The 15,740-nt window shown below is 43.5% G+C and overlaps 2 protein-coding genes across 5 annotated transcripts in view; one reads left to right on the top strand and one right to left on the bottom strand.

Annotated features, from left to right (window-relative positions):
• Positions 1 to 1,880: 1,880 nt before the first annotated feature.
• On the bottom strand, positions 1,881 to 8,517 carry c20h19orf67 (chromosome 20 C19orf67 homolog). 3 transcript variants are annotated; one of them, XM_018761642.1, is made up of 8 exons: positions 8,445 to 8,517; positions 7,509 to 7,645; positions 5,279 to 5,471; positions 4,804 to 4,948; positions 4,565 to 4,665; positions 4,199 to 4,426; positions 3,902 to 4,063; positions 1,881 to 3,184 (listed from the first exon to the last, which is right to left on the bottom strand). In XM_018761642.1, the coding sequence occupies exons 2-8, from the start codon at positions 7,621 to 7,623 to the stop codon at positions 3,028 to 3,030; spliced, it is 1,101 nt and encodes a 366-aa protein (XP_018617158.1). In that variant the 5' UTR covers positions 7,624 to 7,645; positions 8,445 to 8,517; the 3' UTR covers positions 1,881 to 3,027. The 3 variants fall into 3 exon arrangements, with proteins under 3 accessions (XP_018617158.1, XP_018617157.1, XP_018617159.1); XM_018761641.1 differs by having other exon boundaries at positions 8,417 to 8,514; XM_018761643.1 differs by lacking the exon at positions 8,445 to 8,517 and adding an exon at positions 8,239 to 8,401.
• A 959-nt stretch (positions 8,518 to 9,476) lies between these two features.
• pkn1a (protein kinase N1a) overlaps positions 9,477 to 15,740 on the top strand; it is a 35,256-nt gene continuing 28,992 nt past the window's right edge. The window contains exons 1-2 of one of the 2 annotated variants that reach the window (XM_029246785.1): positions 9,477 to 10,249; positions 10,356 to 10,503. In XM_029246785.1, coding sequence (XP_029102618.1) covers positions 10,483 to 10,503 — 21 coding nt within the window. In that variant the 5' untranslated portion in view covers positions 9,477 to 10,249; positions 10,356 to 10,482. Of the gene's footprint in view, positions 10,504 to 15,740 lie in introns of both variants that reach the window. The other variant, XM_018762047.2, reaches the window with a different exon arrangement.

Raw genomic sequence — 15,740 nt, 5'->3', positions numbered from 1 at the left:
GTTTTTTTTTTTTTTTTCCCCCCTCCTCCCCACACTTTCTCATGGGAAAGCAGGTAGGTGTGTCAGCTGCTTGTCTGTCCTTACATTCTGAAGCCATTAGCAAATTTTTTGGGACTGGTCTGCCTTTGTGTTCCCTTGGGATGTAGCAATGTCATAAGGATGAATGGAGGTTGCCGGACAGGCCAAGTGAAAGAACGGGGGGCAGCACTACAGCTAGCTTAAACATTTGGAAACGACAAGGAGTAACAGTTCATTTGATTTGAGGATTAATTCTACTTTTGTGTAGCGCAAAGGGAAAGCGGACTATGTATGTAAACTAAACAAAGCTACTCTACTTCTGAGCTGCTGTAAGGTTTACCAAACCTTGCTCTGTTTCTATACTACAGCCAGGTGGTCTAGTGTTTCCTAGACGGGGTGTCGTGTGTCCACTATTCCTGTTGAAGCTGTGATGAACGCACATGCACACATTTATCAGCCAGTGGCGGAAAGGCTCCTTGCTACTGTAGCTACTCAGTCTGTGACCACAGGCCACTCTGCCCAAGGATTTTACAAGAAGATGGAGTCCAGTAACCATAGATGTAGAATCACGCTGTAGATTAGCTGCCTTCTTGACCCCAGATCCAGTTCCTTTCAAACCTCCTTTCCTGAACGGAGGTGCTCATGGCGAATGTGACAACTTCAGAAGTGTTTGTAGTAACATTAAAATAGAATTCAAGGTCTTGCGTTCAGTACCAATGGAAAGTGAGTCCACTTCCTTTGATTCCTCTCAAGGGATCAAATAGACAACTTTGGTTGTCTTCCCAGCTGTTCTGGAGCAGTTCTCACAGCTGTAGGACAGCTGAGGGCTTATTTTCTCTCTCTCTGCCATATACAGGTATTACCTTGCTGTATACAGTTTTCAGGGGTACTGTACACACCTCTTGCTTCTGTTCTGCCATGAACTCACCTTCCTGCAGACACAAATTCCTGCATTGCTGAACCATCTCCATACATAACTGCAGCTTTGAATATTATTTCCTTATTTTTAATTTTATTTGTGTTGGATTAAAAGGAATACCTCTATTCATGTGCTATAGTGAGCCAACTATGGCACCCTGGATGTTGCTTGTCCTGACAAGTAACCAGTGCCTGTGCAGGAAATTTTACCTGTTGCCTTTTTGGTTTATGAAGTCAAAATGTGAACATGCTCTATGAATTCATCTGAGGGTTCACATACTTATGTGAAGCATGTCAACTCTTAAGTTCACATATACATATTACCTAAAGTAACTGAAGCTCTTCTAAGCATGGAACAGTTTATAATCTGTCAAACTCTGATGTAGCATAAATAATTTAAGAATAAAAAAGCAGCTTGTCTGTTGGCTGCACTTATGAGTAGTAGCAATGAAAGAATGGCTCATGCCAGTATTTCACAGGTCATATGATTTTATCGGGGAGACCAACATGTGATATCTGCTCATTCCATGTGTTTGAAATCACCACTGTGGATTATGCAGACTGTGCCAAACCTGGCAGCCCTCAGCAATGTTTGTTCTTCCATCTTATTGTCTTTTTTTTTTTTTTTTTTTTTTTTTGAAGGCAGGGTTGAAGTAACCGTGTTCTCAGAGAAAGGGTGAGGTTGAGCACCTGGGGCTGCCAGCCATACAATGTCAGGTGTCGTGAGGCCGCTGCCAGTTTTTCTGAAACCACACTTTTCAGCCAAGTGTTTTGGTGTCTTAGTCGTTTATTCCAGTTATTCACACTGGAACATTCCAGGGGTGATGTAGTCAACAATAGTTTGTTGAACTGTAATCCAATTTTTTTCCCCCCTCTGCTGCACTTTCAGTGCAGTGATCCTAGAATTTTTTTTTTTATGTAAAGGGAATCTTTAGAGCCAGTTATTAATGTTGACATTTTATTTTGAATGTTAGATCTGTATGGTACATTGCGCTAAGACATGTAAAATGAAAATCAATAGTTTTAAACATTCTTGGAGCATAGCAACTGTGATGGTAGAAAGCCAAATTAAGTATGTAAAACTACACTAGTTATGACCTTTGAACCTCTGTTAGAGCTTATACACCTCTCTTGAATTTGTTTTATCAATGGTACTTCCTAATGGCACAGTTTTAAGACCTGTGCTAAGTTTGTTCAGGCTTGTCTGTTACAAGAAAGAAAATGCTGGTCCTACACCATACTCCAGCTGAAGCGCTGTACTTCAAGAACCACCAGCAACCTTGCACCAAGATGAGTGGTTGGATTTACAGCTCTGAAGTGTTTCTCTCCAGAAACTCATTGCACTGTGATTAAGGCATGTTGAGTTGCCATACCAGACAAGATGGAGGCCAGTGAAAGTGTAGAAAATACAGTAAGTACACTACTGACTTTTGGGAGGATGCACTGAGACACCACAGAACCAAGAACATGAATCTCACACTAAAAGAAATGTGAAAATGCTGGTGTTGGAACTTGAACTCACATGGCAGCTGTCCTTGAGACATTTATTACAGTAATTTAAGGTAAAAAGCCAAGTTAGGAACTTTATGTAGCATTGTGCTTGTAACAAGGCAGCTGTTCAGTTTGATTACATGAAGGACTTGTTGGGCTTTCTATTAAGCAGTTATTTTAAATTGTTTTGTTCAGAGTGAATATCCATATCTTGAAATAAAATTCTACTTAATATCTTGTCCTGCTGTTACTCTTCAATATAAACACTATGGCAATAAGCTTCTCCCACTCCTTCAGTACACAAACAGAAAGCTTCAGATGAATTGGGAGAATTTGCTACATACCAGAAATGAACATTCCAAATTCCTTGTAAAAACATCTAACACAAACAGAATGTATACTTCTAGAATTTAAAAGTGGAAACATCTTTGCAAAAACTGCCTCAAACTAAAAAGTTAGAATTAAATTAAAGAAATTTGGGTGTAGAAATACTTACAAGCCTTCCTCTGAACAGCAGCAAAACTAAACTACAGCAATGCAGCAGGAACAAAACTAAGTGATAAACTACTACCCGGTTAACAAGCGGCACTTGGCCATATCTCACCCGTAGAATTCGCAGTGGGTGAGGTGCTCCTTCATGCACATATGCAAGAAGAGCACCCCCAACAGGTAGTCTGTGGCCTCAGATACAGAGGGCTCATTAGGGCCCAGGCAGCGCAGCAGTTTGAACAGCCCCTTGGGCCTCTTACACAGCACCCTGAAAAGAGGCAACACAATGTGACAGCTGCTGATACTCCAGGCCATCTGCAAGTGCTTATTTCACTGTGCTTCCTCCAAGACAAATCACACACACACACAGAAACTGCTTGTTGCAGGGAGCCGGAGCCAAACCTAGCAGCAGAGGGCTGGAGGGGGAGGGGACACACCCAGGATGGGATGCCAATCCATTGCAGGGCACCCCATGCGAGAATTGAACCCCAGACCCACGAGACAGCAGGCTCAAGCCAAACCTGCTGTTGTACACAATTCCAGTGTTTGGGATTCTTTAATGGCTGGAGGGGTAACAACAGCCATCCACAGCAGGCTTCAGTGATTATTTGACACTGGAATACGAGCCAGGTCCGCACAATGTCCTTACTGACTACGATCCAAGGGTCTCATAGAAATGTAGTCTACCTGCCTCAGCCGATAAACTGCCATCACTTCAAACCCTCTTCTCCATGATATATGTGGTTATTCTTCAGAATAAAGGCCTAGATTAACAGCCAGTTAAGGCTACTCATCATTCAAACCTAAGGGTACACAGTGAAATAAACGCTGTCCACCACTGTATAGAGCAAGGATTCAACCTGAGGGTGTGAAACATAGGGTTGCTTTGAAAAACAATATAATGAACTATAATTTTTACGTGAGGGGTCTGATCACCACCACATTGGTTTAAGTATGCAAAAAGGCATGCTCTGAAAATCTTTACCAGTCCAGGATGTCCTCATTCGTTGGGTCAGGGTCTGCTTGTACCCACTGACCGAGGGACCACAACCTGACAGTGCCACCCAGTGGTATTTCTTGGTTTCCTTGTTCCTTGCACCACTTCTGAGCCTTCAGCCAGGGTACATCCTTGTAGCACATAAAATAACTGAAGAGGAATGACACACACACAGTTGATAATTGTGGGTAGTAGCACAATTTGAGGTTAACCCCCATCAAATATCTGCTCTGCTCTCCCCCTCAATCACCATGCTGAGATCCCTCAAATACTGCTGTTACTCACTAGTCTGGTTCTCTACGGTCCATTTTCTCTTCATCTTCCACTTTCTTCTTATTCGCATCCATCTCTTCCAGGTATTCTTTATATCTCTCCACATTCCAGCGCATGCATTTATAGAATCCATTCAGTCCTTCTTCGTCATCAGCCAAGAATGAAGAAGGCTGACAGTAGCGGAACATTGACACTTTGAATGGACCCATGAGACACTGGCCAATGTAGAAATGAGAAAAACTACAGGGAAAGAACAGGAGAAGGATAAAAAGAGTCAGCACCAAACCAAAACAGACAAATACCAACAGGAGGAGGACTGAAACATTAACATGCATTTTGAGGAGTGTGAATATGGGGAACGGTTGTGGTATGTTATACCCGCAAGGGTCACTTTCATCCAGTGACAGTATGTCGAAAGAGGCGTACATCACAATAAGCCTCTCAAGCTGAATGCACAACTTCTGAGTTAACTCTAACAGCTGCAATGTTGAAGAGACACAGAACACAAGTAAATGCAAAACCATTTAACACAACCATTATTTTACATTTCTACAGTCCATTCCTTATTCTGGATTTGGTCATACTGCTTTTACCCCAGCACTGTTGCTTTTATTTACCCGGTTCCGAATACAGGTGGGGATGGATCGATGCGAAGGCCAGTAGCTACGAGCCCTAAACTCCAGGTAGGTGAAATAGGGGTGGCAGCGGTGCAAGAAGGCAGGCACCACATGAACAAAGGCCTCCTTTGGAAAACAGGGATGGCTGCACAAGTACAGAAACAGACAAGATGAAAAATGGCAATTAGCTGCTTTACAGGTATGTAGATCCACACTGGTGACACAAGGATACACAAAAATAGGGCAGCAGGTAGAGCAGCTGTTAAGAAACTAAAAGTTTTGTACCAACATTTCTCTTCCTCCAATAAAAAGAAAACTGTTTAAAGTAGGACCTTAACAGTATAACAGAAGTTGGTAAGCAGTAAAAATAACTGCAGTGTTGGTAATTGTGGTACTATTATAAAACTAGGACTATAGTAACAGGAATTGATGCGGGTCAGAGTACAAAGTCAAGTACAATTTGAATTAAACAAACCTGCATATCAGATGAGCCTGCAGTTCTACTGCTTGATTCATTAGACACCGAAACACACGTTCAACAAATTCAAGTCGATCTTCCACCATGATAAAGTCACTGTATTTCAGAAGAAAGCCCAAATTACTCTGCCCACTGGAGTCACTCTCTCCACTGGTAAGGAAGTCTGGTACAACACTTTCTGAAAGAGAACCTGTTTTTTTTTTTTCCAAAAAACACACAAAAAAAAAAAACACTTCTAAATTATTCTTTTTACTACCAATCACTGCCAGATGACAAAAGATGATCAACCATGATCTCAGGGGCTGTTAGACTGTTGACAAGTAATATCAGGTGCTGTTGATTGTGTGGTAAACACTGCTTCCCTGTAGCTGGTTAACATTCATTAACCTGGTTTGGTATCACATAAATTGCTGCATTTATGTGAAATTCCACAATGTATTATGTTGATTTGGTAGTTTAAATTGGTAGCTCATTAAACACCTTTTCAAAAGTGCATTCCAGGTGAACAATAGCAACAGAAAGCATCTGTTTCTTAGTTCTTGCACTAATGCTTGTTTACAACTAATGTTAGGTCTACAAGTGCTAATTCTTTGTTATTTACACTGATAAACCTACAAGATGGGGAAAATAATGGAAATATATTAATATTAAGGACCTAGTGAGAAGTAGAGTCACACTTGGCCTTCAGAACAACTTCAGTACCTGGAGTTCTGTTATGGAAGTCCTGAACTGTGTGTATGGGGGTATGTGCAATTCCTCGGGAAGAAAAGTTTCTGGTTACGTTAGTGATAAAGCAGATGAAAATCTATTTTGCACTCTGCACTCCTGAACTTCTCATAAAAGTTTGTTCATGTTTAGATCTGGTTATTGGGGAAAGCATTTGACTTCATCCTGGTGTTGATGAAAGCCCTCGCTAATTTTTGTCATGACGACGCAGTGTTTGCACCCTAGGGCGCACCTGGCCTTGTAAAATGGCCTCATGTTTCTTGGGTGTTATATGATCATGCAGAGAAATCATCTTATCAATGACTCCCTTGAGACGGTTGTAAACACCATTATAGTTCCAAACCATGTTTAACAGTTGGCAACGGACACTGTGGGTTGAAAGTATCCTTTGGCTTTCTCCAAACATAAACCCATCTGGATGTGGGAAATGGGGTTAAAGATGACTCATGAGATCATATTACTTTTTCCATTGCTCAGGGATCCAGAGTTTGTGCTCCTTAAACTAGGTTGAGTCTTGATGCGCTGACCTTGGGCACCAGCGGTTTTCAAATAGCCATAAATTCCAACTTTGTGAAGCTCTTAACAGAGTTTTTTTCCCCTCTTGTTTAAACTGGGTCACATAGGTGCTGATTCCATTCTGTGGTAATTTTTGAGACTGCACTTGTGGGGCATTTATCAACTATCCTCTGAAATGTTTGTCAGTGAGCTTCAACTTAGTACCACTGTTCCTCTTTGCCAGTGCAGTTTATCTATTTTTGACATATTACTGTCATTATTTCTGAGCATTTTCCTTGACCCATTCAATAATTTTGTATTTTGCGGTAGACACAATTCACACACAGACTATTTGATTTCTCTGCAACCATTATGTTGACCAACTTGACAGTGAGACACTTATTCTAAGATGTCTAACTGCAACTCCCCTAAAGTCATGGTTTTCCACATCTATGTGTCCTCTCCAGTTCATTCAATTCCAAGTGTTGAAAGTATAAATGTCCTTTAGTGTACACACCACTCTTTTGCTGTTCTCTCCATATTCTCCAGCTGCTACATGGATCCAAGATGTGTGCTTTCGACTCTACAAGACTCACCCTGACCTACAGATCGCTGCATGGTTCTTCCCCTCACTACCTATCTGTCTCTAGAAGCTAACTCTTGTGTTCCTTGATGTCTTCTGCCAACACTATCTCACTATGCTTCTATCCTTGTAATAATTTGACTTGGGTACATAAATCGTGTCACGTGTGGTTAATTCCTAGGTTGTTCTTATGTTTAACTACAAATATATTTCATCTGAGTTTAACATCCTATAGTGGATTGCCTCACCCTTGTAACCACTTGGGTGCCTGACATTTTAAGTGTCATGTGACAGCAAGACATAAACAAAAAAGTAGTAATAATAATAACTTGTGAGTCATAATATAATAATGAGCTCGGTATTATTATGATTGGGCTACATTTATTTTTTCAAGTTTTCAGTTTCAAGCCATTTTCCACTCACCAGGTCTCGGAGTACCTGGTACCTGTTGGTCTGTAGTGTCTCTGGTTTCTTTCTCTTCAGCTATGGCTGACGAGTCGTGGACAGACAGCTCCTCTGTTCTTGTCTCTTCTGCCATAATGGAAACCCCCACTTCTTCTCTGTAGATTAAATTTTTCGTTTGATTGTCCTTTATGGCGTACAGCTAAATTGCACCCATGGGACCACATAGCTTTAATTGCACAGCCGATTCATTATGATATTTGCAATAACTGCCACAGGGAGAAGGCAGCGCGTGACACGGAAGGTGTGAAGCACAAAGCGGGAAATGGTCGATATTCCCGCCAAAAAAAGTTGTGGCGCGCGTGGCTCCTGTGCGATGGTGGAAAACAGTACGTGACGTTTATAATATTATAGTGCGTATAACCACATAATATGTTTTAAACTGTAGTGTGGCCACACGATGTGAAACCATAGTCTTTTTATTGCAGTTATCGATTTGTTAGGAAGGGAATGAAGTAATGTTTTTGGTCGTTTGACACCAATTACTTACTTAACGATGTAGCATTAATAATGCATTGTCGTAAAAATGTAAACTCAAGAATGTCGAACTTCGAAGCATAGCGATTACCGCCATTTCATTGCCAACGAGCATTTAACGTAAATTTGTGTTCCAGGTTAATTTACAATTTACAAAGTTTTACAATTTAAACCTACTTAGAGCAAAGGTCACTGCATATTTTACAGTTCTTACCGCAATCCACGATAAACCTACAGCTGGATATTTTCAGGAAAGAAACTGAGGCCGAATTTATTTATTTTGAGAAAACAGGTCAAGAAGCTGGTGTCCAAATCTAATCTGGTTTATTCTTTTTTAATGTCTCTATAACTCTCTGCGGCAAATGTCACATTTGCTAGGTTTTACAACCAACCTAGAAATTTATGACGACGAGCTCTTGCCTCCGCTCAGACCTCCCGCGTGTCGGCGATGTCCGTCACGGCGCACCGACCTACACATCCGCCGTGCCACCTCTGCTGTCCAGCTGGCTCTGCACCGAGAGGGGGCGCTGTAGAGCCGCAGCCTGTCGCCCCGTATTAACGATGTTACTGTTCCAACAATCCTCGTTATTTTCTGGACTCTTGTTAACGAACTGCGTTGCGCTTCGCTCAGTGTTGAAAATCAAATAGAACTCATTAAACATGCTCCCCCGAAACTCAAACAGTAGGCTTTTGTCTTACAGTCAATATTATCTGTGGTTTATGGTTATGATGTTGACTCCGATATTAAATGATGACAAAAAACATTGGTACTTTTAAATATTTATATCTCGATTATACGTGCCATCACGCTGTACGGCAAGTTTTAATTAATTCAGTTGCCCTTGAATTTTTAAAATTCTCCCGAACTATGTTTTTGTTGGATAAATACATCAGGTTTACATTTAGAGGTGTAAAAACGTGTCATGTATTCTGTCCAAAATTATAATAGCAATCGAATCATAACCATCCTCATTATTATTATTATTAATACACAAATACCGGTAATCATTTTCCACTTGTGCTGTATGATTGTACTGTATTTAGTAACGGGCCTTTGTAAGCTTCATGACTGAAATCAAGTGACTGAAAAGCACTTTAAAGTCACAGATCTGCGTTTTTGTTGCATAAAACTTTGTCTTTGGAGTTGTGAATGCTGTCATAATTTGATTTTTTTTTTTTTTTGTTTTGTTAGTGGCGACAAAATGAATTCTAGCGAAGGAAATAAATCAAAGTCAGTAAAACTACATCGATTGTGATTATTAAACCAACTGTTGCTCAGCGGAGCTGTCGTGTGTGTCGTCGTGTCACTCCCATCTGGCCTCTGGCGCGCAGACACGTTTTACAAGAAGACCCTAAGTAACATGATCAGTCACACCGCGATGTGGGCGCGCCCTCGCACCCGGCTTGTCCCTCACTTTCTATGACGGGTCCAAAAACGCCACGCAGTAACGACGCGCGTCTCGAAGCGCGTTCTCGCCCGCTTGCCCGCCAAGTCTCTTTCATATAGGAGAAGAGAAAGAGCTCAGGTCAGTCACATGGCTCTCCGGGCGCGCTCCCGCACCCTCGCCCTCCCCTCCGTGACAGTCGCTGCTTCGGGACGTAGCATGACCTCACGCTGTGGCCGCCGGTGGCGCCCGGAGGAGGGACGGAAATAAACGCGCCGTCTGTTCGCAGCATCTTTTCACAATAAAGAGGAGCGGGGCGGGCGAACCGCGCCGCGTGCTGAGGAGCTCCGCCGGACGAAACCACACAGCGCCGCTGGACTAATGGCATCGCGCGACCGGCTGTGTACCTCGGGCGCTGGCGCGAGGCGCTCGCGCGCTCTCTCCTCCTCAGGATGAACGAGCGCGGAACTGTTCGGTGAACGCGACGCTCCTTACGGAGACGCGGCTCCGTCCGCGGGCTGTGCTCGTTCTTAGCCGGGGAGCTAGTAGTAGTAGTAGCAGCGTGGACTCGAGCGCCGAGCCAGAGCCACTGACTGGCGACGCTCATGGACAGCGGTCCGGGCTGACACGCTCACAATTGTATTTATTTAGCAGACGCTTCTCAGCGACTTCCACAGTGAACTCTAGTGTTCTCACACGGCCACTTTTTAACGTCTCGTGAATGATATCCGAACCGCCAGGCAGGCTCTTACGGGACTGACTGAAGCAAGCGAAGAGCGGCGGAGGCTCCGCGGAGAGCGGTCCGGCTGCTAACCGCAGCTCTCGGGGCGCTCGAGTCGAGTGAGTCGGGGCGGCTCTCACCGCCAGAGGGACAGTCAGTGCGATGCTGGCCGAGTCGCCTTGCTCGCTACTTTTGTTGTTCAGCTTTAAGTGGTTTCACTAATAGGAGCCGTTAGGCGGAGGCTGACGAGGAAGAAGAGACAGTGGAAAAGGCACAGAAGAGCCATTCCCGAGGACGTGACGGCGCTCCATCCCCCCGAAGACGAGCCCGTGTGTGGTGAAAGAGCTCGGCGATGGCGAACGACTCGCTGCAAGTAAGTGCGGCCGCTGCGCATTCACTGCACAGCTTTTTTGTACAGCTCGTTACTGTAAAGGACAGGCTTTGTGCGTGTTTGTGAGCTGTCCTTCGGGGAACGGCAGTGCGGAGCGGAACGAACCCACAGGTGCCTCAGAGTTGCCCGGTCGCGCGACCGCGGTCGGGAGCCTCCGCTCTCTGCCCCCTGTTCCAGCAATCGTGCAGGAGGAAATGCTCGCACAGCACAGCCTTGTGTTTTTGTGAAGGGTTCGGCGAAGCGCTACGACGTACGTTTTCCGCGATTACAATGATTTATTAGAGATTATCTCTAATCGTTCGGGAAAGATTCTGGAAGGTTTTGAACGAGTTCACAAATAGTTTGTTTGGTGAGGCACGATCCAGACGCATTGCTCTGCGGCGCTCAAGCCTGAAGTGACCCCACAATAAGATTCCACCGAGCATCATTGATCATCCTTTCGTTTCCCCATATCTGGGAATTTGTCGCATCAGTTTATTGAGGATATTTCAGAAAAGGTGTGTGGAGAGTGTGGAAAGGGTTCTGGGAGAAATGGACTGGGAAGGGTTGTTTTTGGGGTCACCTGGCCAGGTCAGCCCACTCTTTGCCCCCCCCCCCCCCCATGTCACCCCTTGTCACCTCTGGTCACCTCCGTGGCTTTGGGAGCCGCAGTGGACGCAGCACCAACTGTTGAACACCATGATCAGACACAAATGATTAAATTCGCTCTGTCTTAATGTTCGCTGTGGCCTCTCTCGAGACCCTGGGTCTCCCTCTTTTGGAAACGGGCTGTTTGCACTCTCCTGGCTTATTGTCATCGAGACAGTAACTAACTATAGGTTAGTGTGTAAATGTATGGTGTAAATGTTCACGCACCGTAACTTTATGATCATCCCCGGGTAAGCCTTTACACAGCCGCTACTCCTATATTGTATGTAAATGTTTGTGTGCCTTATTATTAAAAAAAAAAACATTGTGGGAAGGTTTACGATTCATCTATCCCATCTATCCTGAGTTTTATGCACCTACTCGAGTGATGAACATCGGTGCATCAAATGGAAAGAAACAAACTAGGTTTACGTAAGAATCACATGTCTGCAGCTATGTCTCTTTCTCTTAATGTAATGTACAAATTGTATTTTTGCTGAGATGTACGTCGCTTTGGAGAAAAGTGTCTGCTAAATGAAAAGTAAATGTAAATGTACAGGAAAACAACAGCTGCTACTGGTGGAACAACTACCATCCTATCATTTAGATATTACACTCTAATCAGGTTAAGTTGCAGCAATCAGCATACATATTGTTCTTTTTTGATATTTTTGTATGCTCTCAACAGGTGGCCTTTACAAGTCAGTAACACAAATAAGAAACATGCAACAAGTATCATTTTCTTCAGTGATATTTATATGAAGGGGGGTGCAGCGGGTTTGGCCTGTGCCTGCTCTCTGGTGGGTCTGGGGTTCGAGTCCCACTGGGGGTGCCTTGCAGCAGACTGGCGTCCCGCTCTGGGTGTTCCCCCATCCCCCCCAGCCCCACGCCCTATGTTGCCGGGTTAGGCTCCCACTGCGGTTTCAGTCGGTGTGTGTATTTATATGAATACTGTATGTGTGTCCATACTGTTGTGTCATATATTTATGAAGTTTTGACTGTAGTAGTTATTGTAAAGAGAAATAAGGACTAGGAGATGAAAATGGAATCACAGTAACATATGTTTTCATGTATTCTGATGACAGTGCAAGTTGTCTAACAATTTGGAGAGTGTTGTCTTTCACCAGTCTTGATGCACACTGGGAGCCTAGGAAGACTTTCTGTGTCACCTGCAGCTGAGCTCACTGTGTATAACTTTACTATAGCTGATGATGACATGGCAGTGCTTGAAGATATCGTCATAACTGTGGCACTGAATTGCCACAGAGACTGGAATCTTCGCTGGCACGATGCTGTTGGATTTTGCTTCTGAAGGCATGCTCTTTGCATGTGGTGGAGGTGTCAGGACAAGGGACAAATTAAATGAGATTGGGTTACGCCATAAGGCAGATGTCACACCGGCATCCTGGAAACGGCAACATGGGTGACGTTAAAAATTAAACGGGCCCTCATGCAGCCTCTCCCGAGCTTGCGCAGAGAAATGCTTTAAGTATTTGAGGAAAAGACATGGTTTTCTTGTGTTCAGCAAAATAGAGAGAAAAGGCTGAAAAAGATCCTCTCATGTTATTTGGGAGACCAGGAAGCTGGAATATAATGAAAACTGGGGATGCTTAACTGGAGTACAGCAGCAGGTCTCAAATTCAGTCCTGGAGACTCATTGCAAACAACATCCACATAAATGAAACCATATTAGACTGTTTAGGTGTACATTGGAGTGTTTCTGAGTTGTCTACTTCACAAATCTTTAAGGAAAGCATTGGCTGTCCTAGATGTATAACAGGTGACAGCCATTATAAATTTGGTAATTTATTGTCACTTTGTTAAAGAGCACAAATGTGGAAAGTAGATTTTTTTACACCATAAGTCCAAATGGAAAATGTCTTACAAAGATAAACATGAATGTCAGATTCAGTCAAGCACTCAAGCTACCTTCAAGCCTCCAGACACAGTGATGCTGGACTTGTGGCATAACTGTGGTATTCAGGCCTCAGAAAGCATCTGATTTGTAAAAACAACACAATTCACATAACTGACAATTACAAATATACATACACCTTTCCAGTGGTACTGAATTTCCTTTTTAATGGTGTGTAGATATACATTATGTTATGTGTGTCTGTGCCACTCTGGTCAAAGGAACTCAAGAATGTCAGTAAATAAAGGTGTCTGTAAGCACCAGAATTAATAAAAGGACTTCCTTTTTTGATAGGGTAAAGTGAAATTTGTACATGGATTGTACTGTAAATGTGGATTTCCACACTTATTAGTTAGTCACACTTACCTGCTGCATTTGGCTTTTACATTCTGGAACACTGGAAAGAGCAATTGATCAATCAGTGCACATATAAATACCAGCTTTCTAGCATGACTTTAGCTTCAATTTGCTGAATGGTTTCCTTGGTGTGGGACTTTGATTCCATATTACTTGATTCCAATTATATATATATAATTGAACTACAAAATAAATTATGCCTTTTGTTCCAACTTTGGTTATTGGAGTAAAACGAAAGAGTCACTGGGCAGATATCACGTTAAAGTACAGGAACTGATGTTAGTGTGTTGACATTTAAACTCTTCTGTACAGGATCTGAGGAGCTGTTTGCCCTTTTAAATCCTGGATCGCATGCACAATGGCCGTGGGCGCCACTCTGGAAAAGGAGAGCAGGCGGTGGATCCCAGGGCGAGGCCCATGTTGCCAGAGGAAAAGGGAGCTCTTGTGTCTTCAGTTAAGTTGTGGAACAGAGGAGACCATTATTTAAATGGCTGGCTCCTCCCCCCTTGAGCCTACAGTCCTTGTCACCGTCCTGTAGCCATGGTCACAGTTGTGGTCAGGATGGGTCCCGGTAATGGAGCAGTGCAGCATCTTCGCAAGGGTGCCTTTTGTTCTGTCTGAAGGGAAGGGAGAAAAAAAACAGGAATCTCAACACAGCTGCATCATGTACTTCCTCATGCAGGTCAGGGGGAAAGAGGGGGGCACAGCAGGGGGTGGGGAGAGACCAGCTCATTGTGGAAGTGTCTCTGTGTTCTGTCTCCCTAATCCCCCTGTTGCTGGAGGAAAGACTGACAATTGTGTATACACACAGCACATGCGCGCATGCCGACCACGCTGTCTGCCATACAGTAATGAGGCTGCTGTGGCCTTGCCGTCACAGATTTTGAACACGTGCATCCACATGCCTTTCACAGACACATGTGCTGTCCTCCTATGCTACATGTAGTTCCTTTCACAAAATGTATGAATATAAATATTTACATGATCAGATATGTGCTCCGTACAAAACATGGCTTAAAACATTACTGCGCACGGTACAGTCAAAGAAAGATGATACACGAAAGTGAGGTGTGTGAGTGTGGAGGATATCAAATATTTGCCTACATTAAGAAGTCATTCCAAGAACAAGGACCATAAAGGCTTCAGTAAAATACATATAAATCCTCAAGTTTAAATCTCACATAGGAAGTCATTTCAAGAAGGTTTTTTTAAACTGCACTGATGATTTTGAATGAAACAATTTTATTTTTGTCTGGTATGTCCAGCCTGCCTTATATGTTTAGTTGCTTTTTTTCATTAGCTTAGCCCTTGGACTTGCTGTGGATTTCCAGTACTTTTCAAATATTTATAATTTCAGACTATGCTCCAATTTATGCTTCTTATTTTTATTTCCGGAGAACAATCCGAGGTAAGCTGTGCCGCTGGCTTCTAGAGGCTTAGGTTAGCTCGATGCTTTGCTGATAAAGATCACAGAAGCATTATGCTGATGACAGAGTAAAAGTATTGGAACAGTGGGACCTATTGTTCTTTTGAGCAGACCGTTGCACTGTTTCTTCATCCTGCTTGAGCACACCTTCATCCTTAGGCCTTCTGGCAGCACCCAGTTGCTACGGCAGCAGGTGTAATAGGTGGGGTACCATCACCTTAGTTTCCTCACTGTTCCCTTTGCAGAGCAGTTCTTGTCTTTCCTTTTGGGCATCACTTGCATTTCTTTCTTCCACATAGCTTTTAATCAGCCTTTCTTCTTTTTTTGCCACTGCTCCTCATGCCCCAGCTCCTGCTCTTCCTTTGCTTTTCCCCTCTATCAGTGAACGTTTTAGCCTCCTAGTCAGTCTTGTTGCTATTGGCATGGCATTACATAATCCATAGAGAGGTCCCCTGGTATCTCCTTTTGCATGCCTCTGGACTCTAATGCATTTACTGACCCTTATGTGTTTGGCCTGGATTAAATAGGAGCCCCACTAGGTTATTCCCCCAGTACAGTGTAAGATAAGATAATTGTTGTACTCAAGCATGAAGAAGCACTTTGTACATGTGCAAAGGAAATTAGAGGTTGCAAAGGTCTCCAGAGAACATTGTGGAAGCCTCCCATTTGAGAGCCGGGTTGGTCAGCAAGTTGCAGTGATGGTGTGGGATGTGGAGTAGCAGGAGTAGGTATCCACAGGTGTAATGTAACTTGTGTCCCTGTGGACACATTCCCACTCTATCCCCCACGGTCACTGTAAGGAGAACACCAGCTGTTACTCCCTGGTCCTGCTGGGGCCCAAGTTGGCGCCACCATAATCTCCAGTCAGCACTCCAAGGATTCTTCACTTGAATT

Source organism: Scleropages formosus, chromosome 20 (genome assembly GCF_900964775.1).
Source record: "Scleropages formosus chromosome 20, fSclFor1.1, whole genome shotgun sequence".
Classification (NCBI taxonomy): Eukaryota; Metazoa; Chordata; class Actinopteri; order Osteoglossiformes; family Osteoglossidae; genus Scleropages; species Scleropages formosus.
Note: the sequence above shows the minus strand (reverse complement) of the source record. Positions and strands in the feature narration are given on the sequence as shown.